This window comes from Carya illinoinensis, chromosome 7 (genome assembly GCF_018687715.1).
Source record: "Carya illinoinensis cultivar Pawnee chromosome 7, C.illinoinensisPawnee_v1, whole genome shotgun sequence".
NCBI lineage: Eukaryota > Viridiplantae > Streptophyta > Magnoliopsida > Fagales > Juglandaceae > Carya > Carya illinoinensis.
Window position 1 is genome coordinate 29,928,353 of NC_056758.1, and position 27,156 is coordinate 29,955,508.

General features: G+C 35.8%; 4 protein-coding genes across 6 annotated transcripts; 1 reads left to right on the plus strand and 3 right to left on the minus strand.

Annotated features, from left to right (window-relative positions):
- Positions 1 to 5,503: 5,503 nt before the first annotated feature.
- On the minus strand, positions 5,504 to 12,562 carry LOC122315168 (poly [ADP-ribose] polymerase 2). 2 transcript variants are annotated; one of them, XM_043130959.1, is made up of 18 exons: positions 12,405 to 12,562; positions 12,027 to 12,309; positions 11,198 to 11,325; positions 10,935 to 11,016; positions 10,324 to 10,556; positions 10,020 to 10,146; positions 9,756 to 9,811; positions 9,405 to 9,478; positions 9,138 to 9,184; positions 8,965 to 9,014; positions 8,630 to 8,692; positions 8,118 to 8,198; positions 7,563 to 7,607; positions 7,327 to 7,402; positions 6,853 to 6,995; positions 6,633 to 6,706; positions 6,008 to 6,113; positions 5,504 to 5,840 (listed from the first exon to the last, which is right to left on the minus strand). In XM_043130959.1, exons 1-18 carry the CDS (start codon positions 12,486 to 12,488, stop codon positions 5,751 to 5,753), a joined length of 1,842 nt encoding a protein of 613 aa, XP_042986893.1. In that variant the 5' UTR covers positions 12,489 to 12,562; the 3' UTR covers positions 5,504 to 5,750. The 2 variants fall into 2 exon arrangements, with proteins under 2 accessions (XP_042986893.1, XP_042986892.1); XM_043130958.1 differs by having other exon boundaries at positions 7,563 to 7,673.
- A 928-nt stretch (positions 12,563 to 13,490) lies between these two features.
- On the minus strand, positions 13,491 to 16,066 carry LOC122315328 (subtilisin-like protease SBT1.5). Its single transcript, XM_043131183.1, has one exon. It carries the CDS (start codon positions 15,982 to 15,984, stop codon positions 13,606 to 13,608), a length of 2,379 nt encoding a protein of 792 aa, XP_042987117.1. The 5' UTR covers positions 15,985 to 16,066; the 3' UTR covers positions 13,491 to 13,605.
- Positions 16,067 to 19,258: 3,192 nt separating this feature from the next.
- Positions 19,259 to 22,870, plus strand: LOC122316694 (mediator of RNA polymerase II transcription subunit 28-like). Its single transcript, XM_043133418.1, has 3 exons — positions 19,259 to 19,528; positions 22,250 to 22,362; positions 22,468 to 22,870. The coding sequence occupies exons 1-3, from the start codon at positions 19,351 to 19,353 to the stop codon at positions 22,600 to 22,602; spliced, it is 426 nt and encodes a 141-aa protein (XP_042989352.1). The 5' UTR covers positions 19,259 to 19,350; the 3' UTR covers positions 22,603 to 22,870.
- A 461-nt stretch (positions 22,871 to 23,331) lies between these two features.
- LOC122316693 (U1 small nuclear ribonucleoprotein A-like) lies at positions 23,332 to 26,016 on the minus strand. 2 transcript variants are annotated; one of them, XM_043133416.1, is made up of 5 exons: positions 25,782 to 26,016; positions 25,532 to 25,704; positions 24,628 to 24,721; positions 24,069 to 24,157; positions 23,332 to 23,832 (listed from the first exon to the last, which is right to left on the minus strand). In XM_043133416.1, the coding sequence occupies exons 1-5, from the start codon at positions 25,864 to 25,866 to the stop codon at positions 23,539 to 23,541; spliced, it is 735 nt and encodes a 244-aa protein (XP_042989350.1). In that variant the 5' UTR covers positions 25,867 to 26,016; the 3' UTR covers positions 23,332 to 23,538. The 2 variants fall into 2 exon arrangements, with proteins under 2 accessions (XP_042989350.1, XP_042989351.1); XM_043133417.1 differs by having other exon boundaries at positions 23,332 to 23,823; positions 25,782 to 26,011.
- Positions 26,017 to 27,156: the final 1,140 nt, after the last annotated feature.

Below are 27,156 nucleotides of genomic sequence, written 5' to 3' on the forward strand. Positions count from 1 at the left end.
CCTTATATTAAATCAAGTTTAATTTTAAAAAATCAATATTTATTTTTAATTAAGTGAAAATTTAGCATAGGTTCATTAACATATTTTTCTTATTTTAAGAAATATATTTATAACTAATGAAAGCTTAAGTAAACAGGATTATTAGGTTGTTTGGTTAGAGGATGGTCCTGAATTTATTATGCCTTGTATTCATTCAGAGAAATAATGTAATGGTTGATTAGACTATAATGAATTAGAATGTTTTGATTTAAAATATATATATATTTTTATAACTATATATTAAATCAAGAGTATTTATATAAAATTTAAATTTTAAATTAAAAAAAGTAATATATTTTTATGAAGTTGTATAATCATATTGACTGGTCGTAAAATTATTCATTACTAAAGTAAGTAGTGAGAGATATAGAAGATTTTCTTATTTATTAAAGTTTTATTGAATTTTTTATGATAAATTATATGAAAGTCTTTATTGGAAACAACTTCCTATGCCTAATCGGGAAAGAGAAAATCTCGCACGCAGCCAAGTGCATAGTTGTCATATAAATCGTGTACACTTTTGTCTAATATTGCAATAAAAATTTAATATTTATAACTGTAAAATTTGTCCGCATCGCCTAATTTAAAAAAAAAAAAAAGTGAGTTAATATACGATTTATATGATAAAAAAATTAATTTTTTTAATAATAATCCTTATTTTTTTTCAAAATATTTGTATAGTGTTTGCGCACACTCTACGACTATATTTAACATTACTCAAAAGTTTAATTTCAGGCCAACCTTTTTTCTTAGATTCAATATTTCATTTTTTTTCATTTTTTTTATTACAAAGTATATGGGATGTAGAAAATGGAACGATTTGTTATCAAAAATACAAAACCATAGCACCATTCTAAAAATCTGATTAATTATGCATTGAGTTTAGTTTATAAAATAAATCTCCACTAAGAAGTATAATTTATTAATTTCTAATATTTTTTAATTATTTTTTAAAATTTTTGGTCGCGTATTCTCTTAGCAAAAGTCAGCTGAATTTACGTTACAAGCGGCATTGTATTTCTTGCCATAATTATTATTGTATAACAACTTGTTTATAATTATGTAATAAAATATTATTATTTTTAATTTGATTTTTATTTTTATTTAATAGAATTAAGTTTAATAAAAAAATATTATTATATTTAAAATTATTTATAAATTATAAATAGATTTTAAGCCAATTACTACTCTACACTTGCGGTGAAAGGTACAAAACTCAGCTGAAAAGGTTGACTTTCGTGACCATATAATTTATGTTATTAGAATTTAGAACTCTACGGGGAAACTCTTGTGCAATGAAATCCTCACGGTAACCAGCCACACCAGCAAACGAATACCGGCCCTTGTGGAGTGGAACAGTTGCTTTTAGATATATTGCGGTAAAATCGCGCCAGATAATATTGCTATGAATTGCTTATGCTGCTGTCTTCGTGTATAAATTTATATCGGCATAATTTTTATTAAATTTTAACATTTTTGATCAATTATATTGAATAAATATAAGTATTGATGTACAAATCACTTATAACTAAATTTTTTTCATTGCTTATAATTGGAATAGGGATCGATTTACCTCAATGTCCATTGGGACTGTTAGGCCCATCCAAAGGTAGTTGAGCCCATATGGATGTTAAGTTAAATTGAGATAAATTGAATTTTTTATGAATAATAATAAATTAAGATAATTGAGTAAATTTTATAGGGTCCATTTAAAATAAATTTAGATATATTTAAATGTTAAGATGAATTTATATGTATTTATAAAAAATTAAAAATGATTATCGATCACGTACGTAAAGAGGTATTGAGTCGAAAAAGGATTGTGAATCTCACGTGTAAACAGATTTAGAGTTGAAATAATTTAGTGATTTGAAAGTTGAACGTTTGGATATTAGCCTTAGCTTAAAACTTTATTTTTTCTATTGTAAAACAAGTCAGAATATTATTTTTATGTCGAATCACATAAATTTATATATTTTTTATATATTTTATATACGTTATTTTTATTTATGTTATGAATAAATATCCAAACATCGTATCAACGCCGTACGCAAATCATCATTATGGGCCAGTCAACCGTATCGTTGGACACGGATAATGTCAAAAAAATACATAAACAATATATATTACTATATAATATTAAAGTCAGTTTGATACGTACATATAAAAATGAAACCAATTCGCAAGAAGGTCGTTAAGGAAAAAAAAAATGAAAAGTATATTCTAAATCCTCAAACTGCAATGGATTTTGCATTTTGTATCCAAAACTACTCAAATTGGCACATTCTATTCTTCAATTATCAAAACATTATATTTTCTCCACCATCGTCCATTTGTGAGTGTTAATTTAATTAAAAATAAACAAATGATAGAAGATAATCTTGATGGTGAAGCCTCAATTAAAGGTACATAGTGTTAATTCTCAATAAGTTGAGTCCCTTATGTGTCATCTTAGATATTTGGAATGCAGAGTGCAAAACTTCAATTTTTGAGTGTATTTGTTAAACAAAAAATTGATCGCTAAAATTTAAGGAGTGTTACACGTACAAATAAATTATATAAAAATAATTTTATAAATTATATAACTCTATATGAGCTGCTAGATCTGTATTACAATAAAAATAATTTTACAATCTGATAGACCATATCAATATATATCAGTTTATGATATTACTTTTATATAATTATTTTGTGAATGGAAGATTTCTCTGAAATATTTTTTAAAAATGGAGACTTTCTGACTGGGACATGGCCCTTGGCCGAGTGCGAGCCAAATAATACCACCTTTCTCTCCCGTTTACGTGCATATATAGACTGATACACGTCGTCAAAACCTACACTCCTTTGTTTTGTTGGCCTCAAAACCTACACTCCCAATGTAAATATGCAAATACATATAGAATTGGCCTCAAAAGTAAGCGGGCAATTGAAAGAGTTAAAACCAGATAGAAAATTAAGAAGAATTGCAGCATTACCTGCAAGTGCGTGCACGCACTTTGGGACTTGGGAGGTTGAATGGAGGAGACAAGGGTGGGGAGCCCATGTTGGAGAAGGGGAGCACGTGCAAAGGGTTCACTGGCATTTCAGAGCCAAGAGCATTGCACGTGCCCTGCTTCTCCAGCAAGGAGCTTCCCAACCATCCAAGACTGCACACGCTGAAGAATGGTGGGTATAGGTGTAGTTTAGTTGGAATGGATAAAGGAAGAAGCTCAGTATTTATAGGTGCATTTCAAACACACACACACATAGAGAGAGAGAGAGAGAGAGAGAGAGAGAGAGAGTTAATGACAATGGGAGAAGCAATGAGTAAATTCGAAGTGTGGGTGTGGAGAAAATCTTTCTGCCAAGCCAAGCCAAGCCATGCCATGCCATGCCATGATGTAAGTAATTGAGGGAATTCAAAGTTGGGATGTCTAAGAAGACCCATACAGCTTCTTGTCTGCCTTATTTCCACAAAAGCGAGCAACCTTTTTTGTTCCTCTACGGACTCAATGCACAGGGAGACAAGCACAAGCCTCTAAAACCTCTTTTCCCAGCAGTGAAATGCTAGCCTTTGGATCAAGAATCTCGGGTCTGTGATAGTTATGTTGGGTCCCACCAGCATGTGGGGCCTTCTAGATCACCTACATTAAGTGGGGCCAGCAGCGTGTAAGGATGATTACCTTTTTACTTTTTAGAAAGAACTGGATGGTGGGGTGCAAGCAGAGGGGAAGAATAATGTAGGAGTGCACGTAGGCTTTGCGTGTTGGGCGCTAGTTTTTGAGTGGGGGAGGGTATGTGCGTGTGTGAGTTTTTGGGAAGGCTGTGACTTGTGAGGCTCCCTAGGCAGATATGATTCCCTAGTGCAGTAGGCATCACAGCTTTCTTTCCCCCAAAACTTCTTGTAAATTCATGGATGAGAGGACTAAGAATTCATACCTCCCGAAACCAAGGTATTAAAAATCTAGGTAGCAGAGTAAGCTTTAAAATGAAAAACACCTCTTTCCCACCACCAAGCTAACTGAGAATTGAAGTATGCATGCATGAAGTTAATTCCTCGCCGTTTTTAGAAGCCACTTCAATCCTCGTGATATGGGTTATCTGTGTGCACGCCATAGATGTCATGCTAGCATCATTGTTCTACTGCAAATTTAGAATTTTGTATGCATCTGAGCTTCAAACATCAGCTTCAGATGCGTGCAGTGTACTTGGGTTTTTCCTTAGGATACTGGTTTTTCTGGATTCCACAGGATAGCAGCTTTGCACCGAATCAGTTAATTTATAGGTAAAGCATACAAGAATTAGTTATAGTAACTGAAATGGGTTTAAGCCACTGAATCATAAGTGTGAGTTAGTGTTCTAATTTCTCACCCTCGCCTCTTTCAACCCCATAAAAGCGTCTTGTTTCCTAAAGAACTTTTATGCAGAAGGTCAATATAGGTTGCCCACATCCATCATTTTTGTAGACTGCAATCTTCATTGCCATGGAAGATTTACAGGTTAAAATCTAAAAAAACAGAGACCTTGTCTGCATGCTGATCTCTGTTTTTATTTATCTGAAGGGACATAATATCAATGCAGCAAATGCATCAATTACTTCGTGGTGGGTGCATTAAAGAGTCGGTTAGGTGCATCGGACCATCACACTGTGCCTGCCTCTTTTATAATGGATGGGAAACTGTTATCACTCTTAAATCACCATAGATTGTCTTGTGGAAGAAGAACATAGATTCAGGATGAGGTCATTATCAAATCTAGGGACTTAAATACTAGCGTGTGCAACAGCAGCACTTGAAAATGGTGCAGTAAATGCTTTATTTGGTCATACACTCCTATGTATTCAAAGGCTTGCGAAACTCAATCATGCTTCCAAGACATTAAATTCTACTCACTTGATGCATATGTTTGACTTCTCTCGGGACTGAGGAACAGCAACGGAACAAAACGTACTTGGAAGTGCTTTAAAAAAATCCAAGTGGTAAATTTTTTCACTTCATTTTGGTTCGACCCTACATAATCATCATGTCTAGTGCAGCCAAGGACTGCTCTTTTCTATATTTTATGACCTCTGTTTTAACGAGTTTTTAAAGGTGGGTTAGACGACAATATCCAGATAAAATGACAGATCGAAGTTAGACTCGAGAGGATTAAAGAGAGAGTATGTTTTGACAAACATTATAATTTTTGCCCTTGTACCCATGCTTTAGATGGGGCAAACTGACACGACCGGATTGTTCTTCCACCGTTGCCATGAAAACTCTGAAACGGCCCACTTAAAATTCAGTTTCAATTGAAAATTATAACGAATTTCCTTTTGACTGCTCATAATTCACCCAAAAACCTGCCATGTATCTGAATTCCTTTTTAAGGTCCGAAAATTTAAGATATGCCTTTTGGAGGTTTCATTACAGCAGGAAACATTAAAAAATCCCGGGAGTCCAGGATTGATACGAGAACCACGGAATTTCAATTACACTCGAGAATCTTAAAGCTAGAGAATCACATCTCAAATGACACATTTGCAACTCACAAATATACAAACATTACATGCAAGTGCTCGAGATAGCATGATTCTTCTTCACATTGCCTACCCCCAAGAAGAAGAGGTGAAAACTCCCCTCTTTCCCAAAATACATAATCAAAAGCATTATTGCTTGACGACTAGTAAATCAGCAACAAAAATGGATTAGTGCTCTAGTGCTAGAAATTCTTGAAATTCAGAACACTAGTCATCACTTGAAATTGAAATTCACTTGAATGACATAACGCATCCTAATCTGATCCACATTGTAAACGATGTACTCATTGTACAATAAAGCACCCTGCAAAAAGCACTTGAATGAGAATAAATATGAGCAATGTAAACTCCTTATTAAGTGTCCTGCATAAATATTGTCCAGAAGGCAAAACAGGCCCAACGGGGAGAAGAAAAAAGTATGATGGTTACCAATTAACACTGCCAAAGTTTTCTAAAGCCTGCACATTGTACCTGATGACCCAGTTGCTCCTTTGGCTTTCCTAGGGGAACAACAACACCGTCCTCAAGTGCATGAGCTTCTGATAGATCTGGTGCAGTACCTCCTACACCTTTTGTGCTGCAACATCAGGTTTTAAACCTCATTGACTTTAAAAGCCTTCAATATGATAATCTTGACCGTGTGATGCCAAACAAGTGCGGTTTCAGTTTGCAAAAGATGATAAAACTAGTATCTATCAAGTGTAACATCTGACCTAAATGGTACTTGAAAGCTTGCAAATCTTTAGTCTCTGAGTATGGAAATTCATTTAACTTTTAAGGTCGAACCAAGACACAAGCATGAAGCTTCATACAAGCAAAACCCATGTTCTGGAAATATTAATAACGTAATGACATGGTTGATAATATGGCTTCATAGGAACAAACTCCCTGCTTTGAAAACCCTTCGGACTGGTGCAAGAGCCGCAATAGGTTGATTGGCCAGATATGAATCCCATCATTTATATTCCTTTTATGTAATAGCAAAAACATGAGGGCATTTTTATGATTCGACCATTGATTTAAGCAATTCTTCCTTTTCAGAGCAAGGCAGATTGGCATGATTCCAGTGTCAATAAAAAAATATAGAGAAACAAACCTTAACTTCCCCTCTGGCAACTTATCAGCATCATATTTTGCATTTAGAAGCTCAGCCATGTCACCAAGTGCCACCTAAGTAAATTTAAACAGTGGTATTTGGATATTCAGGAACAGTATAATTCCAGAAGAGTGGAACACATGTAGTTCACTCCAATATATAGAATTCCAAACTATAGGCTTTTATATTATATAAGGTTTTCTACGGGATGAAAAATAACCTCACACAAAAGCAGCACACCAGGCTTAGCAGCATGGGTAGCGTAGCAATAATTCGCACTTTTGGAGAACATATCAGCAAAGTAAACCCCCTTCCCAAACATGTAACCTGTTACAGGCGCTTCAGGAGGAGCTATGCGCAAACCTGATGGGTTGTCATTATAGAAGTTAGACCTAGATATTTCAGTTATTGATGGAATTCCGTATCAAAGCTCAAGTGTGCAGTGACAGATGGAAGATTGTAATCTATGGAGCACAGCTGGAGACTGGAGTGGATCTTTTTTTTTTTTTTTTTTTTTGGTTGGGGGGTTGGTAGTTGGGGGGGGGGGGGGGGTGAGGAGTTGCGGGAAGCAGTTATAAGATTGTAAAATTTTCGAAATCCACCCCCCCTTCAAACTCCCATTAATTTCCACCCTTATATCAGTACACGCACACATTTGTTATTGCAATAAGAATCACGTGAGAGTAAGGATCACCTTGGGATAAAATGCCAGTCCAGTTCGTCAGCCGAGAGCCATGCCATAAGAGCATTCTATTTTTCGTACTGGAAAACTGCTTACAGGAGTAAATACAGTGAAAACAGGCCTTAAATTCTAACAAATTAGGAGAACCGGTTCTATACAACAAATTAGATCTCCACAACAATAAACATTCCGTTTAAAAAATAAAAAAATAAAAAAAACCTTTATTTTCACAGATAATGAATTGTCACCTCCTTGAAGCGTTCAGGTTCACCCTCTCTTGATACCTTGAATATCTGAACAATATCCACATCATAATTTGAATGTGATTTTGCATGAGTGTTCTGCATATATTTTGCAATCTGATGACCGAAGTGACAATAAAAACAAAAATAAAAAAGGCATCAGGGCAAGGCTATCAAAGTTTCCAGCTAATAAAGCAAATCATGGCTTTATTTTTCCAGTGTATTGTAGTTTTGAACCCTTCTTCCAATATCAGTATTAAAAGGCTCAAGGACTTAAAATAGCATAAATTAATCAAGACATAAAGAGAAATGTTTGTTTCACAAAGAAATCTCATATAATTAAATCTCAAACTTGTTGTGGTATAGCAGATTGTAAAGCTCTTTTGATTGTAAACTAGATCTAAGTTATCACATCTAACTACCAGTTTGTGAACTATATGTTTGTGAAATCTCTTTGTGAGCCTATCACTTCTAAGATATAAATAAAACATTTCTCTTCACTCCCTTTTTTTGATAAATAAGTATTCTTCAAGCTTCAAAGGCAATATTTCCAATGATTACCATATGGAATTCCTCAGAGTCAATGCCAATTGGTGTAAGTTCACAATGAAGGCGTTGGTAGTGAGAATACAACGGGTCATCCTACAATGAGGGCAGGAGCATTGATTTAGTAAATTAGAGTATCTGAACATATATGCTAACATACTATGATCTTCAATATGTATAGTAGTAGGAATCTAACAATATATGTACCTGGAAGCACTGATACAACCAGAAGAATAAATGTGAGTGGGAAAGAAACAAACAACTATAGAAAACAATAGGAACGTTACTCAGCCAACAAAGTAAGGGTGCATTTTGAATTGATGTCTCAAAATTATAGCACACAACAGCTCCAAATCTTAAATCAAACAGCTAAAATAAGCGCAACCATGTGCTCTTTTTGTAATTTCACAATGAATTGTACTGATGAAAAAATAATATAACAATGACTTCTGATCAAATGTAAATTTCACTTTCAGAAAATTTTGTAGCCACATCCAATCGATAATGAAAAAGGAGACAAGTGATACCTCTATCCCAGTATCATCCTTCAACAACTTTGTCGCAACCTCAATTTCAGCTAGGGCTTCAACCTTCAATTAGGTGCAAGGATTTGATCAGATCAGTGTCTCATAATAAAGAACAAATGAGGAAATTTTGACATATACAGATCTTAATGCTAGACATCAGAGGGTGAAGGATGCTATACAATATCCAATGAATTCTAAAAAATAAGATAGTGAAGTTATCAAGAAACTAGATAAACTCCAAAGCAGGCTCCCACCCCCTTCATGCCCCAAAAGCAAATAAGATGAAGTCAACAGTGACAATATGGATATACTGAACTAAAAAGCAAAAGAATTACCATTTCCAACTTGTGTTTCAATTTCTGAGGAGAGTCAATTACAAATTCCCCTGCCATTATTTATGCTTCCATGTTAAATAAAATTTTATTTTCAAGAAAAGTTATACACAGCCACCAGCTACCATATCCCTTGTATTTTCAGTGTATCGTGGAGAAAAAGCGAGAGGACTTACTCATTTTTCTAAATCCAAAGTCGTGGGGGATAACAGTGTAGAATTCTCTGGAAGAAACCATAAATAAAATTAGTATCCAATTTCTTAAAGCTAGAATTCATGATTTCATACAAAAGCACAAAAAAATAAAAATAACCCAAATATGTGTCTGTCTGCATGCACGCGTGTATTAGAAAGGTCAGACATGCTTTCTAAAATGCAAAGCCATAGTCAAGCACTTAAAAGTATACTGTAACAGAATATCTAGTAAAAGAAGGACATTCTTACCCACTTAGTTCCTCAAGTTTTTTCCTATTAGACTTGCCGATCACATCAGCAATCCTCTTCAGAACATCATAGCCCTAGAAAGTCAAAGAAAATTACTTCACAGGGTCTTCTAGGAAAACAGGGAGTGAGGAAGCAATAAAAAGTCCTTGAAACTCAATGAAACTTAAATTGCAGCCTCAAAAGTTCGGAAGGAACCATTCCCAGCTCCTTTTTTTTTTTGAGAAAAAACTATTCCCAGCTCCTTCTGATGTTGTTGTTAGTTTTATGACAATTAATCAAAGAAAAGTCCATTAATATATAAGCCAAACCAAATTTGCATGCATATATCGAATCAAGAGATTCAAGACTTACCTTCAAAATTGTTGATTTGCTTAGCTTGCCTAGTGGCAGTTTATCAGCATTGTATCCTAAATAATGATACACAAATGCAAATCAAATCTTGGTAAATGTACCTATCAAAAAATCTTGGTACATGTACTAAAGAGAACTAATTTGCAAATAAACTAAATATCACGCTGAAGAAATCATCCAACAAAAGCACTTCTATGTAATAAACGAACTAATTAGTTTGATCTGCATTATATCGTGTATAAAATGAATAATTAGTCAACAAACCTATTTCCATCATTTGCTGCTTCATCATGCTGACATTGCAGACAAGGGATATAAATCTTGCAATACGTGGCTCAAGTTGTGTTTCCCGAGGTTGAGTTCCTATAGAGGAGTCAAGATTTTCTTTGACCTGATAATGATAACGAAGTACTCAGATAGCTTGGACAATATAACATTTCTTTCTTTCTGCCCCCCCTTCCCTTTGGATTAAACAGCACCATGGAATTCAGTTGTCAAAGAATCCCATCTACCTCAAACCTTTAGCAACTTCAGCAGGAAAAAGGGTACTTGGAATAGGATAACTCACATCTGATTCTTTGTCCTTGGTATATTCCATTTCCAACCAAGTATAGCACTTTGGGTGGAAAATGAAATCTTTTCTATCAGACCATTGGTTCTTGGTCTTGGCAAAGAATTTCTGTCCAAACTCCCTAATTGCAAGGTCTCGTGAGGTGTAAGGACCCTGTAACTTGTCTTGACCCTTTACACCCACTCTTCCCCACCTATAGTAAACCATGAATGCACCACCACTATCAGATTCTGCAAGTAATTTCGAAATCATTCAGTAAGAGTTCAGAATAATTAGTTCAACACACTACATATCGGTATATTCAGTGGTGACTAAGAATTATACGGTATCGTCAGCATATCAAGTGCCAAAGCCTAGTAACATGCAAATTAAGCTTATTTTTAACTAAAAAGAAAAGGCAGCATTGTTATCATAAGGAGCTTGGCAAAATTAAGAAATAATCTAGGTATTAAATCAACAAATAAATTGATTTTTCAATCAAACACGGGAATAAAGCATCACTATTGCGGATTGCATAAGTTTTTAATCAACACCAATTAATAGTTAAAAAGAAATTGAAAAGAACATTTAGGCAAACCCAAGATTCTCAAAAGGATTTGATATCTAACCAAGAACTTGAATCACATAAAATTTGTTATTGTTATCCCCGACATTTGTCTGGTTCAACATGGCATCATATATTTCATCACCCTGCATCATAAAAAAGCCATAGTCGATTTGAATTTAAAAATCCACAGAGCAACTTTAAAATAAACATAATCGACAAAGCAAAAAAGAATAACCAAACAAATCCCATCAATCTTGATTATGTTTTACAGGAAAAAAATTCAACTTATCCACTACAAGCTGCCACGATAACTATAAGACTTGCCAGTTGCAAAACATGGTAGTGAGCCTTTATGTGATCCGGAAGCCATTGATCCAGCACTGCAGCACCTTTTTTGGTCACGGTTACAATCTTCTCATTCTTGCTTTCATTTTCTTCTTGACTAGATTTAGCTGCCACCATAAGGTACTAATAAGCTCCCCAATTATCTCAGCTTCCATTAAATTTTTATTTCACCTCAAATAAGCTAAATTAAAACAACATTATTGTCCGGTTTGGTTGGCCAGTTCAGATGAAAACATCTCATCTGGAGTTGTACCGTATTGTAGTTTTGGCTATCCAAACACAATATTTTATCAACTAAGTTTGGAAATCGACAGTAAATAAATAGTATAAAATAGTGAAAACTGACATAAACAGTGCCAAACTGATGTGAACATTGTATGAACAGTACAAACCTAACGTAAACAGTGCATCAACAGTACATAAACAGTACACGATTCGGGTATTCTATAAAATAGTAACACCCTCACTTTTTTTTTTCAAATTCAAAAAATTAAAAACTAACTCATCTCATCTCGCTATTCAAACACACATTCTTTTTACAAACTATCTCATCTCATTTCATATAAAAAATTTCAGTATTATTCAAAATATCTCACTTCATTTCATCTAAACTACAAAACCAAACGAGGCTTAAATTCCGCATATAAAACTATACTATATACGGCAGACATTTCGAAGTAGTCGTTGTAATACTCGTAAATCCAGTTGGCAAGTTCCTCGTTTCCCTACATTTTTTCAGCAACGAAACACAGGAAAAAGACCCTTAGATGTTTTTTTTCTTTTTTTAAGTCGAAACTTTTGCCCATACCTTGAGGAATTTCCAGCAAGTCCTGGTCGTCTGAGTCGTCACATAGCCTTTCTAGAATCTCTTTCTTGGATCCAGTTTCGGAAACGCCACGAAGAGCAGCTAGTTCTCGCAATTGCCGAATGCCCATACCTCGAAGCTTCTCGATGGCTTTGATTTTTCGGGGCACACTTGAATCCCCATTTTCAGAGTCCCTCTGCCTCTTCTTATTGGCCGAGACATCACCGTCTGTGCCCGTCGCTTGTTGCTTCTTTTCTTTGCGGAGAGCGGCTTCGAGTCTTCGAACCTGCGAGAAATACAGCTAGAGTGAGAAGAATTGTATAAAAATGTACGAGAGAGAGAGAGAGAGAGAGAGAGAGAGAGAGAGGGGGAGGTTGGGACCAGGGTGGGCTTGGTTCCGGTGGTGCTGAGACAACGCTGGGCGAGTTGGGTCCGGAGCTCCTCAACTTTGAGCTGGTTTGCCATTTCGCAGAGAGAGAGAGAGAGAGTGAGGGAGAGAGAGGGGGTGTCTTCAGACTTGAAAGCCGCGGGAATTGGAGGAATGGCATTAAAGAGGTTTCCAAAACCCTCGGTATACGTCGTCGTTTCATCTAAAAGAGTGCGCGACACGATAGTCAAGATTTGTCCAGGCCCTGTGTTTGTCACTTTATATTTCAACAACGGGGCCCAACTTGGACTTTGCCAACGTGCCCGATAGCTTCCACGGGAAACAACCTTTTTATACATTTTGCGAAAATGTTAAATTCAGGATAAATTTTACTATATTTGATATTAGTTATAAAAAAAAAATTAATAATTATGATGAATATATTTTCTAAAATAAATCTGACTTATTTTTAATTTTAAATCTTAATAATAAAACTTTTAATTCATTTGAACTTATCCGAAATATCTTTTAGATGAATAAGGTTCTATTTGAAAATTATTTTCAGCTATAATTCATTATTATTTAATATTATTTACAGATATTTTAAAATATTCTAAAAATCTAAGTGGAGTCTTAACTTTTATTAACGGATGAGACAAAATTTTGCATCTTTTTTATGAATTAATTCACATCCAGAGACGAGAAGAGGGAGTGCTACATTTTTTGGGGGCCCATTATAATGTAAATTTACATATAGCTTGAGAATTAAAGGAATTTTTAAAATCTTATTACGTGCAATTGCATCCACTGATGAGTACTTGGCTCTACCACTAGCCTTGTCATAGATATATATACATATATATGTATATATATAGAAATAATGATTGATTTTATCATAATGTATGAATGTTTGTGGATTTTTTAATGAATGCAATATAAATTTAACCTAATATATATATATATATATATTTTTTAATAAATCAAAGGAGGCGAGTACGAGAGATCGACACCCTCATCTTCGATATAGTGGATAATTCAAACAAATGTGAATATCCACGTGCACTCTAAAACAAGCCAATAAAAAAAATAAAAAACATTAATAATGAAAAATATTCATATACTAATCGGTGTCTATTTTGTTACATCACTATTGTAAATCAAGCCCATTAACATCTTATCCCTATGATTATTATTTTTATTATTTTAATCTAAGCTTCATGCATGTTTTTTGGGCGGCCATGTCACCACAATGGGTGAAGTGACTTGGTGCTTCCCATCTGTCCACGTCAGATGACCAAACTCGCTCATGGCCTTCCCACCACGTGGCAATCCCACATTCTTGGCCCGAATCCGCACCGTATAGTTATTCTTTTGATCCTTGTGCATGAACACCATCTTCTTATGATCAACCGTAACGATGACGTCTTTTGGATTGGAGATGTTAACGCGGTACGTGGATGCACCATTGCTAACATGTGTAACTACTCTTTTAACCACAATCTCCGATTTGGATGGTGCTGATTCATTGAAAAAAACTAATATTGCCGGATAATTCAGGTCCCACAAGGTATGTTTCTGGGTCCCATTGCAACTCACTGATCTCTTCGTGATTACCTTAATGTCATCACTACTGTAATCCGAAGCACAAAGAAAATCCAAATAATCATCCACCGTAAGATCATAGACCAAGCCTGGATCAACAGCTTTCTCTGGATCCACGTGTCCAGCACCCATTTCAAACGCATGGGACGCGTTGAAATCTTTCTCATCCAGCAAAGCTTTGCCATCGTGATCGTACGTGTAAGCCGTGGTCATCAACGCTGATTTGATCATTGCCGGGGACCAATCGGGATGGGCCCCTTTCAACAAAGCAACCACGCCTGACACGTGTGGGCAAGACATGGAGGTGCCGGAGATTATGTTAAATGGGGGACGCCTCAAATCAGAGGGTAATTCAGTAGGCGATATGCCATCTGGCCATGCTGCTAGTATGTTGACACCTGGAGCAACGACATCGGGTTTTAACACGTGGGGAGATATTGAGTTGGGCCCACGGGAAGAGAAGAATGCAATTGTAGGTGCTGGTTTCACTCCCACCAGTGTGGTCCCATTGAAACGCAGAGTGGCGCGTGGGTTTGGAGACGACTCGATGTATTTCAACACAATAGTGCGGTCTGGTTCACTGATTGCGAGACCAGGATAGACATATGCATCTGCAATTGTACCCTGTCCTAATTTCTCCACGTTGGCTACGACAACACCGACCCCACCAGCCTCTTGCACCACCACTGATGCTTCGGCACCTGACACCACATCCCCACGATCACACACCACGATTTTGCCACGTACCATATTCGGATCTAACGTATTGGGATAGCAATATTCACTACCGATTCCGATTTGCTCCAATGTGGACGCATTGCCCGCGTAAATCAACGGCACATACTTCGCCTCCGGCGGCACTCGACTTTTGAAGAGCGACAATCCGGTAATGATGCGACCATCTTCGAGCACTAATTCGGCAGGGAATTTTCTATCAATGGTGCTCGCACCGACCGTGGTGATCCAAGGTGCCGCGTTCGTCACGCTCATAGAGTTGGGACCTGCATTGCCAGCGGAAGCTGAGAAGATAATTCCTTTCTCTATTGCCCCGAAAGATGCAATCGCAACTACGTCTTCATGGTACGGAATGGGTTCCCCGCCTAAGGAGAATGATATAATGTCAACACCGTCTTCTACGGCAGCGTCGATGCCGGCGAGAACATCTGAAGTTACACACCCTTTAATACCACAGACCTTGTATACGGAGATTCTTGCTTTCGGCGCAACACCGATTGCCACCCCATCAGCGAAACCGAGAAAGGATGCGTTATTGACATGTCGTCCAGCAGCAGTGGATGCAGTATGTGTTCCATGCCCGACACTGTCTCTGGCAGACTTGACGAGCTCTTTGATCTCTCCCATTTCGTCGCCGTGGTGGGCAAAGTATCCGTCAGCGAAGTATCGTGCGCCAATCAACTTTCTGTTACAAAGCGTCTTGGGGAATTTCTCACCACCAATGCATTTACCTCTCCAGTGAGAAGGTATGGCCCCCAGGTCTTTGTCGTTAAAGCTCGGACGTTCGGGCCAGACACCACTGTCGATCATCCCGATGATGACATGGGAACCCGAATCGGACTCCCTGATAATTTCATTTGTGCTGGCACCGGTATCCTCGTCCTTTAGGCCCAAGAACTGAGGTGTACGTGTAGTTTGGATTGGGATAAGCCGGTCCGGGAACACGGCGAGTATTTCCGGGAGGTCCGTGAGCTTCTCAGCTTGTTGAGGAGAGAGTCTTGCTGAGAAGCCATGAAAGACGGCACTGTACACGTGGAGAATGTCATGGCCAGTATCTTGTGTTTGGGCAGAATCATGAGTAGAACCGAGGGTTGTAAGGGTAGATTTGTACCAGGCTTTGACATTGGAGAAGCGTGAGGGTTTAAGGTCGTTTTGGACACGGACAATGAAAGTTCTAGCGTTTGGAACATCTGTTTTGCAAGGAACAACGGATGCTGAGAGCAGCAGAGTGAACATAAAAGGCCAAATACCACCCATTTATGCAGATCAAGAACAGAGGAGGTTTAAAGATCAGCTAGCAATTAAAGAAGTGAATATGCATGGGAGTAGTACTCTAACGTAAGAGTGTGGCTGCTATATATATAGCGATGAAGGCTATTGATTATAATAAAAGTTTCAAGTTTTATTATAATAAAAAAGAAAATGGATCAGTAGCGCACGTATATATACATCATCATCATCATCATCATGTATACGTTCGCATCGCAGCAGATCAAGTTTGAAACTTGGAATTCTCTCCCTCTTCTAACTGATCCATTTTCTTTTTGTCCTTATTAAAAGACTTGAAACTTGAAACCAGTGATCAGTAGCGCATCCAAGCTGGGAATTGAAAAGACAGCATGATCAGACGCATGCATGCACTGGAGATCATAATATTCCAGCTTATTCATTTGTGCGTTACCAAATTGGCAAGTTTGATTGGCAATAACTTCCCTTTTGTGCATAAAACCCAGTGGTTGATATTTATATATATATTTGGATGTGATTCTTTGTTCATGAGTTAGTAAATTAGCATAAAACGATGGATGTTAAAAGTTTTAAAAGATAGATCAGAGGTTGATTAGTTTCTTAATTTCCTATTTCAGCAGTCATGCATGTTTTCTCCAAATTGGATCATGCATGTGCTGAAGTACCCTAATCAGCTAGTCGGCTAGTCGCATGCAACACGTACGTACGCATCATGCATATGCAATTATACGATTGAAGGGAATCTCGATCCCATGTCCTTTTTGTAGAGGTTCTTAACTTGCTATACATGTATATTTTCTTTTTCGGGATCGATATGATAAGATTTGTTCACATATTAATGATAAAAAATAAGGCCTAGAATTATAAATAAATAAAACAACTTCTCCAAGTATTTAATTTGTTGTTACAAAAGCGTGTGGGTCCCTTTAAAGTTATTTTATTTGGATTAATGGTTCCTTCATGAGTTATTACAGCATGCAATGCCATTGAAAATTTAAAAGTTCTTCACCTTCTTAAACATGGCATTATGTATGCAATATGAAAAGAAGAATTTAAGACTGTGAGCAAATCACTACCAATCTCATGCCAATATGTCAAAAATTCATGTTGATCCCGGCCCGGCCATCTACCCATCGTTTATTTCTTTTATTGGTTCTATTAGGATCTGTTTGGCAACAAAATTATTCTCACATATTTTTAGATATTTACAGAAATTTCATTTTCAAACATCACTCAAATATAAAATATTTCTAATTTTTAATTTTCAACTTCTTCATCTAATAATTACCTATTAATAATTACAACTTTCTTAAACTCTCAAACAAAATACAAAAAATAATACTACATTTTCAAATTTTAAAAGAAAACTAATATTCAAACAAATTCTTAACTTTATAATATTTTTCTTAAATTTTTTATTTAAGTATCATTTTAGTACCATTCACATCACAGATATTGATCAAAGCATCCAAACAGGCCCTTCATGTTTAAAGAATTTCAAATCCTAATTACTTAAGGTTTTTCTAACTAGTTTTAAAACCAAATTAATCATTCATAATTAATCAAATTCAGCATTTATCAGACTAAGAATATATATATATATATATATATATGTACTAATATATATATATGCTAAAATCTAAGTACTAATATATATATATATATATATATATGATCATGTGATACAATCTAGACCCTTTAATTTGAAATAATAGTTAATTAGCATTTAAAAAACTCTACCTATGCAGGTAGAGTTCGAGAAGAACTCCAACAAAATATATAATCTATTTAACCATGTGGAATAATCTTTTGATTTGACTCCAATATAGCCGTGAAAATCACAACCTATTTTACTTTGTGCACGTTCGAAGAAGAAAGCTCAAAAGTTAACAAAAGTCATACATAATTAAATGTGATAAATTAAATTCTTATATTAAAATTTTTGTTCGAGTTTTATGACATAAGTTTTGAGAGATTTAAATCGTATATCCTATAATATTTATTGTTATAAGTAAAATTTTCAAATAGTACTAAATACTCAATAAATAGTATAAGACCCACACTTTGTATTTATTACCCAATTCAAGCCCTATAACTTACATGCACTACAAGAAAACTGATCAGTTGTTTTATGTGAAAATGACTATATTCTATCAAAATAAGTCTGTTTTGATCTCTGATAGTCATTCTCGTTGCATATAATTCGTCACAAATGATTATTTTTCTTATAGTGATAAAACTTCCGAGAGAGATTCTAATCCCAAATATTTGATATTCCTATATATACATAAGAAAAATTAATCCAATTACAATGCTCGATCTCAAGCTTATAAGGTAATTAAATGTTTAATTTAATAGATCGAGAAGGATGAAGTGAATTTAAAATCAAACAAGTACTCTTTTAAAACTACAGCCTATTGACAATTGAAATTTGGCTATAATTATTCCAAATGTGTGATTCATGTTTTTGTATATATGAAAGTTAAAAAAAGATACTAAAATAGTTGGTAATGAGTAGGTTTCTTGTCCAAGTTATATGTACACAATTGGTATAGTACCATATTTTAATACACTTAACAAAGCAAAAGCTGATTGAAAATTGAACTAACTCATCAATAATCAAACTAACTCATAGCATGCCATCATTTCCATGGCACTTTGCCATATTAATATGGCATTGTGGTGGAGACTCTAGACTATAATGAATACATGAACACTTAAATGCATGAGAGGGTTACAAAATAAGTTAAGTAAGGTATGGAGTATCGATTGACTTGTGGTTCAACTGGTATATATTATTTATGTTGCAGAAATTTAAAAAACCAAAAAGTGATGTAAGTGTTGTAGAATGATATAAAATACTAGAAATAATTAATAAAATAATACTAGATACAGTCATAGATCTTGAAAGCACTGCACACTATTAAAAATGAGTAGCGTCTACTATTTATATAAATTTTATATTTATTTATTTATTTTTAAAATAATAAGTGGAGTTTTGATATTCTATAATTACAAATATCATTCATGTAATTAATATGTTATTATAAGATTGTAACTGCCGATTGGCAAATTAAAAAAACGAAAAGAAAAAGTGACATGGGAAGTATTGGAGGCCTCAAGCTCTTGGACTCATACCAGGTCTGGGGCCGAGTTTTGGAATTACCAGGCTGGTCCAGTACTTATGTTACGATCCGGGCCACAGCCCATTTGTCCTGAAATGATGAACTCACGAAACAGATAGTTTCGGTTATAAGGAAAATATGAAGTATTTTCCAAATATAAATGTTTCTTTTATTCTACGCTCTCTTGCTTTGAGAACAGATCGTGTTAATTTACCTACTTTTTAAAATTTCCTCTCAATTCTGTATAGAAATGGCGGAGCGGCAAGCGCTGGATCAGCAGCACCAGATTGATCCACAGCTGCAATCCTCGCCGCCTCAAAGGGACGACGTGAATGGTTGGGTCACAGATCTAGAAGCTGCTTTGCTTCCATGCTTGCCTGCGCGAGAGCTTCAAGCTATTGACCGTTCTCCACACCCTTCTCATCAGAGTTAGTGAACCAATTTCCTCACTCGTCTTATTCCAGTTCATAGAAGCTCTGAAAAGAATCCATTTTATTACTTCCTTTGTGTCTTTCTTTTGTTAGGTATTCTTCTTTTTGGGTTTGATAAACTAGGAAAATTTGTCTTCTTTAGTTCATTCTTGGTGTCACGCATAAATTAGCCGAAGGAGTGGCTAAATTTTAATATGACGGGTTTTTGTTCCTTCCTAGAAGACTGCAGTGGGCGTGTTCCGCTTTATTTAGAAGAGCTCTGAGGCACAATTTCCACGAAACCGCAATTTTTATTAGCAAGATTGTATAATTATTGTAGTTTGGTGGGCGTCAAGGAATCGCATGATTCTTGTAGTGCCATATTAATTCCTGGGAATCTAGGTGACGTAGCAATGGTTTTGTTTCAAAACAGCACTACTGCCTTAACCCACAATATGTAAGATTATGCGGAAAATGAGAAATCTTCTGTAAAGCCAAATCATTACAGCCTACTTAGAGGTAGATGTCTCGAAAACTTAAAATTTTTATGGGTATAACTAAATATCCATAGAGATATAAGGGAAGTAGGAGATCTATTCGAAAAACACTCTGGAAAACATAATTGTTGGTTTATTTTTTTGAGCTAGATCTATTGAATTAGGTTTTTCCAAAATAGTATGTCTGGTAAAACTATGTGAGGGAGGAGCACAGAATGCTGTAGTTAGGGTCAAAGGAATGATACTGCCGAACTGATTGAGGGGTTGAAAAATAGAATTTGAGGAAGAAGATTATGTTTCAACTTTATTCTAGAAGGTAAGGTAAAAGTGCGAAGCCTGCAAAACTGGAATGGTCTGATCTTGTTATTCCAGTTCGGGTACAATTTAAGAATTATAAGTCTGTAGATGGATACCAATTTAGGGTGTTTTCTTGGCTAGAAATGATTGTTAATAAAATTGAATTGTAGACACCTTTATGAGGTATCAATAAAAGCTCAACAAAACATTTCCATTCCTTTTTTTTTTTGGTAATTAATAAGAAATTTTATTACCAAGAATAGGCACAACCCAACTACATAGGAAGTATACAAAGGAAATACCTACTACACTCTAGAAAGCTGGAAAACTAAAACAGAAACAGATCATTATCATCATTCCTTACAAACTCAAAGTAGAAAAGAAAAAATTCCGAAGATCTTCAAAAGAACGCTTTGTCTTCAAAACCTCTCCCATTCATTTCCAGCCATAGACACCACATTAAACACAAAGGAATCATTCTCCATCTGGCAGGTAAACATTTCCTTGCCTCAAAACCACGCCAACATGCAATCAATTTTCGTTCCTACAATCAATTTTCTTTAAATCCATTGCTTTGCTAAAGCCTCTTAGGGTTAGTTCTGGCAGCTAATGTTCAAGAATTTTTTAAGCTATTTAGCGTATGATTGCGGTGCATATATCTGTGGCTCAAAATGTCCAAGGAGGTGTAACATTTTCATCTGTTTTTGGGTAAGTTTTATTGTCTCTTATACATTATATTTCGTACTTGGAAGGATAATAAAGCTCGTGATTATTTTGGAGTTAACTGAGACTTTTTTAGAAGGAAAGTGCACTACTAGAAGTTTCGGTTTAGTATAATTACAAGATCTCTCTCTCTCTCTCTCTCTTTCTCTCTCTCTCTCTCTCTCTCTCTCTCTCTCTCTCTCTCTCTCTCTCTCTCTCTCAAGTTCACTTGTGTGGCTCTTAAAAATTAGTTGAGAAGTGTTTTAGCAAGTTGACATTGGGCGCAAGGGAGTAGAATATTCAGTGTGCCCGAAAAGCTTGTTTCTGGGAAAAGTTTTGGCATCTCACTGGGAGGAACCTGTGAAAAGTTTGGGTAGAGCCTCTGATAAGGTTTAATTCCTTTGATGGAGGATATGCATCATGTGGTGTCTATAGAGAGAGCGCAATGACAGGACGTTCGAGACAAAGAGAGATTGATGGAGGAATTGAAAGTTTTTTTCTTTAGAACTCTTTGTACATGGACCTTAGCGGTTGATTTCAATGGTTTGGGGCTACATGAGTTCCTTATATCCATTGTTCATACCTAGATGTGGTCACTAATCTTTGTATCAGGCTTTTGCCTTCTTTTGATAATATAATTTATTTTACTTATCAAAAAAAAAAAATTGTCCTGGAAGTATGGAGTGTCATTGATGGTGCTTTAGCTTGCTCTCATGAAGCAGATATCCCTTGTCGGGGAAGATGGTTGTAAACCCCTGCCACACTGGAAATTAACAGTCCATTACTAATTTACTTTGCTTAAACCCCACCTCCCCCAAGAAAAAAAATTCATTGGCAGCCATCTCTGAGGTTGTGTAATAGTGGAGTAATAAAGAACCGGCATAAAGACTACCTGTCTTGCATGTCTTACAATGCAAGTGACCGTGGAAATAATGTACAATGAAATTACATAAAAGCCTTTAGCATTTCTAATTTCTCTATGAAGAACTTCCCTTTATTCTTAACTTTATCCTTCAGATTTCTGAGTTCATGAGGTGTTTCCCCAAAACACACCCCCCCCCCCCCCCCCCCCCCCCCCCCCCCTTTTTATTCTCCCATTTTGTTCTTGAAAAGCTTCATTGGCTCCGTAGGTAGCTCAAATCTGTGGGTAACAAATGCATTTAAAAGCTTTTCTCATATTTAAAGGCTCATTAGAACTTCACTTTTAGCACATAATGATAGGTGTTAATTTTTTTACGGACAGTTGATGTGGAAAGGCATGCCAGAGATTTTATGGAGGCTGCCAAGAAGCTTCAGCTATATTTTATTGGCCTCCAACGTGAAGATAAACCAACAAAGGCTGAAACACTAGGAAAGGTAACCCAAAGTACATCTCCAGTTGGCATATAGTATAATCCTATTGACATTCTCCCAGAATTCACAAGTCAATTGTGTCTTCATCGTGACATCTGCTTTTGACAGGAGATTGCTATGATGGAGGAAGAATTAAAGATAAAGAGTGAGCTTATCAAGAAGCAGGAGAGGCTGATCCAAGGGTGGAGAAAAGAATTGAGAGACCAGTTGCACAAACACAACACCGAGTTGGAGAGAGTTTAGTGTATGTTTCATAAGCGATAAGCTTGTTATTTTCCACAGTTGGGGGCTTACTCTCTCTTGTTGTAACTTTATGCTAATGGCATGTTTTTTTTTTTTTTTTTTTTTACCATGCAATGCTTTTTGTAGCTTGTAAGATTTGTACCAAAAATATTTATTGAATCCATAGCTAGCTACAAATTCCAAGTTTTGCATGGTGCCACGTATGATTTGGTGAGAGATTGCAAATTGAAACATTAAGCAAGATGGAACGGAAGTGGTTTTCCGCAAATGGACTCGAAACAAACTGTAATCTGAATGGAAAAATCCCGCGGCGTTACGAGCAGACGAGGCCTGTAAATTGCAATGTCTTGCAAACCAAAGAGCTTGTCAAAAGCACCTAAAAAAGTTCGTACTTCAGCAAGAATGCTTAACATCGAGAAGGATTTGGGACACAGAATTCGAATTTCAGAACTCCCCCAATGGTTCTCCCCCATAAGATGAGACGGGAACACAATGTTAGTTTAAATTGAATGTACTCTGTGTATTATGTAGCATACACATTTTCACATTTATACATAAATGTGCCATATCCTCTTTACGGGCCTTCTTTTCCCACCAGTAATATATTCACCATATCATTAAAACCATCGTTGAGATCCAAGCAGCATGAGATAAATGTTTCTGGAAATTGGATAGACTTGTCGAACAACAACAATGAAACTTTTTGACAGGTTGACCAAGAAACAGTCAGATGAGAAACTCAATTCTTTGTAAATGGGAGAAAGGAGCATCAATAATATTACAACTACGACGATACACTATCACTTGTGAAAATTGCAAATGTAATTAAGTAAAAAGGCAAATAAGAGGATACGGCATTCAGTTGGTAACATTGAGTCAAAGATGTGATTGCAGCCATTCGCCCTGCCTGGATAGCAAAAGCAAAAACCCATTGATCTATTTCTTTGCATAAGTGATCAACATAGGGTTCTGTTGAGTTATCTTGAAACCTTGGAGTGCCTGCATCGCAGCTGTAGATTGAATCTCATCTCCATACTCCACAAAGGCAATCCCTGGTTTTGTTTCCACCATTCTAACTTCCTTAAAACCAGCATATTGGTAGAAAAGCATTTGCAGCATCATCGGAGTTGTTTCATGGGGAAGATTCTGCACGAACAGTATGCTATTTGGTGGAGCAGGTGCCTCTGGTACCATAGCCTTTGTGCCACCTGGATAAGGTATCTGAGAAAGCTACACCATTATGCAGGGGGAGAGAGAGGGAGAGGGGAAAGAGTGCAAAATGGCAAGGTTTGTATAAGAGAACTAATTCAACAAAAGTTTCTACATATAAGAAATAACACACCCATCAGAATGGGTATATGCACCAGCGTGAAGTGTTTATAGAGTCCAAAAAAATTCTAAATTTTGAGGCCACAGTTCATCAAGAATACAGAAGAAACACCCAAAAAGTCAGAGAACATGCTTACAGGAGGTGTTGCACCATAAGCACCAGCATAAGCAGGATTCAGACCAATTCCAGGTTGATTAGCATCATGTTGCTCCTTTTTCTTCCTTCCTGCCACATTAGGATGCATTTAAATCTCAGCTAAAATAAACCAGTTATAAGAAAACCAGGTGTACACCATACATTAGCCACTCTAGCCCAGAAAAACAGACAAGGAAGTGTCCAATACTTCTTAGAGACTCCATGATACATGTCTGATACTGGTTGACAAACATGCACCCATGACATACGTTCTCAAGAAAGCTTTTTTGATGACAAGGAATTTTGGCAACTGCAAAATTCATGTGTTTTCAACAGCTTTTCACCAATGGGATGTTGCCTCTACAAATTATTTGCACCTAAGGGTTCAAACTTTAGACGTAAGGGAGCACACTCCAAAGACCAAGGTCATTACCAGTTTCATTTAAGCCAACCCCTGGGGTCAAGAAAACTTTTCGATAGCTAAAGAGTTCCAACTGTTCAAATAGAAAGGAGAAAAATTTTTAGGTGATAAGAGAATAATAAAGAGGGAAGCGTCTCACCCTTATCCTCATGCCTCTTACGTCTTTCCCGTGGAACAAAAGTACCATCAGCCTTGGCTATTATGTCTGATTTTGTCTTTGCATATTGTATTCTCTGTTAATTATCAAATATCTATCAAATTCAATTGCTTGCAAAAAGAAGTTTCAAGACCAACAGCTGTTGGAAAACAGTAGGAGAAAAGCAATGCAGGCAGTTTTGCTGAGAGGGTAAAAGTAATCATTGACTAAAACATCTGACCACACAAAGTAAAATAAGAATGGGATCCGGGTTGCAGCTATTTAAACTAGTAGGCCATTTGGAAACTACATTGAAAATAACCTTAAAAACGTATCAAATAAAACATAGCTAGCAATAGTATCACTATAAGTTTTTACACAGTCATTGAGTTCTGGAACAAGTGCATTTATATACTTTATCTTTTATAATGATTTACTGTCTTCTTGGGATAAAATATTAAAATCCCGCTAAAAATTGATTGTAGGAGCCAGCTTAACGTGAGGCCTGTTGAAATTGGCATTCCCTCTCAATGGTCTAACGATATTGATAACGACGTTATCTAGCAATTGAACATGTGAGAGCGTGCAATAACTCATATGATAAAGCAATAGAGTCTAAATTCATGCTGTTCTCTGTGCGCCGAGAAAGATGAAGAAGAACAAAACCTTAATCCTTTACTTTGATGATTACAGATATTTTCCATAAACAAATTCTTCGGATGCTTTTAGCAGGTGATGAAGTTGCATACAATGATACAATTCATCATTTTCCGTATACAATAGAACTAATGCCCTTAAAAAAAAAAAATCTAATTCAAATCGTTGTCTAAATTTAGACCTAAAACAAAATAGTGAAACCGAGAGAGAGAGAGAGAGAGAGAGAGAGAGAAATCGAAAGGAATAGTACCATTGGCTTGTCGTAGAAAGGGAAGCCCTGCATTTGGCGAAGCGCATTGGAGGCGGAGGAAACTTCCTCGAAAACCACCCAAGCTTGACCTTTGTGCTTCAGCGTCTTGAACGCGAGCACTTCCAGTATCTTCCCGAACTGCGAGAACACAGCGTGCAGCGACTTCTTCAACTCTGCCATTCAAATGAAAACGGTTCGTTTAAAGTACGAGATTGGGAGAGAAATTTCGAGAGAGAGTATGTGCGTGTACCTTCGAGCTTGATTTTCTCGTTGAGGTTGTTGATGTATATAGTCACATTCGGAGGGACCTCAGTGCCTGTAGGAACCTCTGCCATCGTCGATTTCACTCCCCGAGCCGAAACAGAAGCAAAGAGAGGCAGAGAGCTTTAAAACGGTGAGGTTTAAACGAGGGCGTCGGAGGTAAGGCTTTAAGGGTTTTGGTTTGCTACGCCGTGATTGATCAGAAATCAGAAATGCCCGCAGCCGCAATGAAGATGGATTTGACTTGGGCTGGAATTGTTAGGCCGAGTTCCTACAGTTCATGTTTTATTTCAAACTACAGGCCCATATTATTTATTATTGTGCTATTTTCCAATTACACTACTACTGTTTCTTCAGGCCAGCCCATTTTCTGAATGACACTTCCCATTTATCGGTCTGAATGACTTCTTGAACTCTTGTAGTGGGAACTCCAACCCGATCACCCTTCACAAGAGTCCGAAAATATAATCAAGAGAGATGATATTTATAATAATATATAAATATTATATAATTATATTAAAAAAATAAATAAATATGAGATTTATATAAAAAAAATTAATTTTTTAATAATAAATTTTATTCTTTTTTAAAATGATCGCACGAATGTAGCATTATTCATTACAACCATTATAGGTCACGTGTTAAATATTTTAAAATATAAAACTTAAAATGGAATACATCAACAAGTATGGCTAAAGATAATAAGATTTAGGACTCGTTATAGTGAAATAGTTTAAATTAAGATATTTTATTGTATTTTGTGAAATGAGAGAAAAAATTATTAAAAATATTATAAATTTAAGAAATTGTTTGAATATAATTTTTTAATATTATTTTTATTTTGAAGTTTAAGAAAGTTGTATTGATTTTGTGTTTTATTTCAAAGTTTATAAAAGTTGTATTACTTTTTTTTATGGAAAAGTATAGTTGTAAACACAATTGTACATTAATCTGTGTACCAATATGATGTGATTGGTTAAAAAGTAGATTTTATTTAAAATTGTGTTAATTTAAATTTTAAGTATAAATAAATTAGTATTGGTACACAGATTAATGCACGGCTGTGCTTGTATGTACCAAAACTCTTTTTATATTTAGATAATGATTAGATAATTATTAAATTAGAAAGTTAAAAATTAAAAATTAAAAAGTATTTTATAATTGAATAAAATTTAAAAATATATAAGAAGTTTGTCCCCTCCATGTGTCCAACCGCCACCTTATGATAAACATTACTCTCTATTTAGATAAATTCGATTATAAAAGCGACATTAGACAAACCCAATCTTTTAAGTTTACTTTCTTCAGATACGTGACTCCATCCCTTGGGATCAACCTAAGGGCAGTAGGCAGCAATGAACATT

Bases quoted from the DNA above. Each gene is read 5' to 3' on its own strand.
- LOC122315168 (XM_043130958.1), bottom strand. From the start codon at position 12,488: ATGGCAAACCAGCTCAAAGTTGAGGAGCTCCGGACCCAACTCGCCCAG. The intron at 9,812-10,019 runs GTTTGTTGACTA...ATCATTATTTAG, and splicing joins GCAGCAAATGATGGAAATAG to GATACAATGCTGATAAACTG. The intron at 5,841-6,007 runs GTACAATGTGCA...TGCTTTTTGCAG, and splicing joins AGGAGCAACTGGGTCATCAG to GGTGCTTTATTGTACAATGA.
- LOC122315328 (XM_043131183.1), bottom strand. From the start codon at position 15,984: ATGGGTGGTATTTGGCCTTTTATGTTCACTCTGCTGCTCTCAGCATCC.
- LOC122316694 (XM_043133418.1), top strand. From the start codon at position 19,351: ATGGCGGAGCGGCAAGCGCTGGATCAGCAGCACCAGATTGATCCACAG. The intron at 19,529-22,249 runs GTTAGTGAACCA...TTTTACGGACAG, and splicing joins TCCACACCCTTCTCATCAGA to TTGATGTGGAAAGGCATGCC. The intron at 22,363-22,467 runs GTAACCCAAAGT...TGCTTTTGACAG, and splicing joins AGGCTGAAACACTAGGAAAG to GAGATTGCTATGATGGAGGA.
- LOC122316693 (XM_043133416.1), bottom strand. From the start codon at position 25,866: ATGGCAGAGGTTCCTACAGGCACTGAGGTCCCTCCGAATGTGACTATA. The intron at 24,722-25,531 runs GTACTATTCCTT...GATAATTAACAG, and splicing joins CTTTCTACGACAAGCCAATG to AGAATACAATATGCAAAGAC. The intron at 24,158-24,627 runs GTGAGACGCTTC...CTAATGTGGCAG, and splicing joins TAAGAGGCATGAGGATAAGG to GAAGGAAGAAAAAGGAGCAA.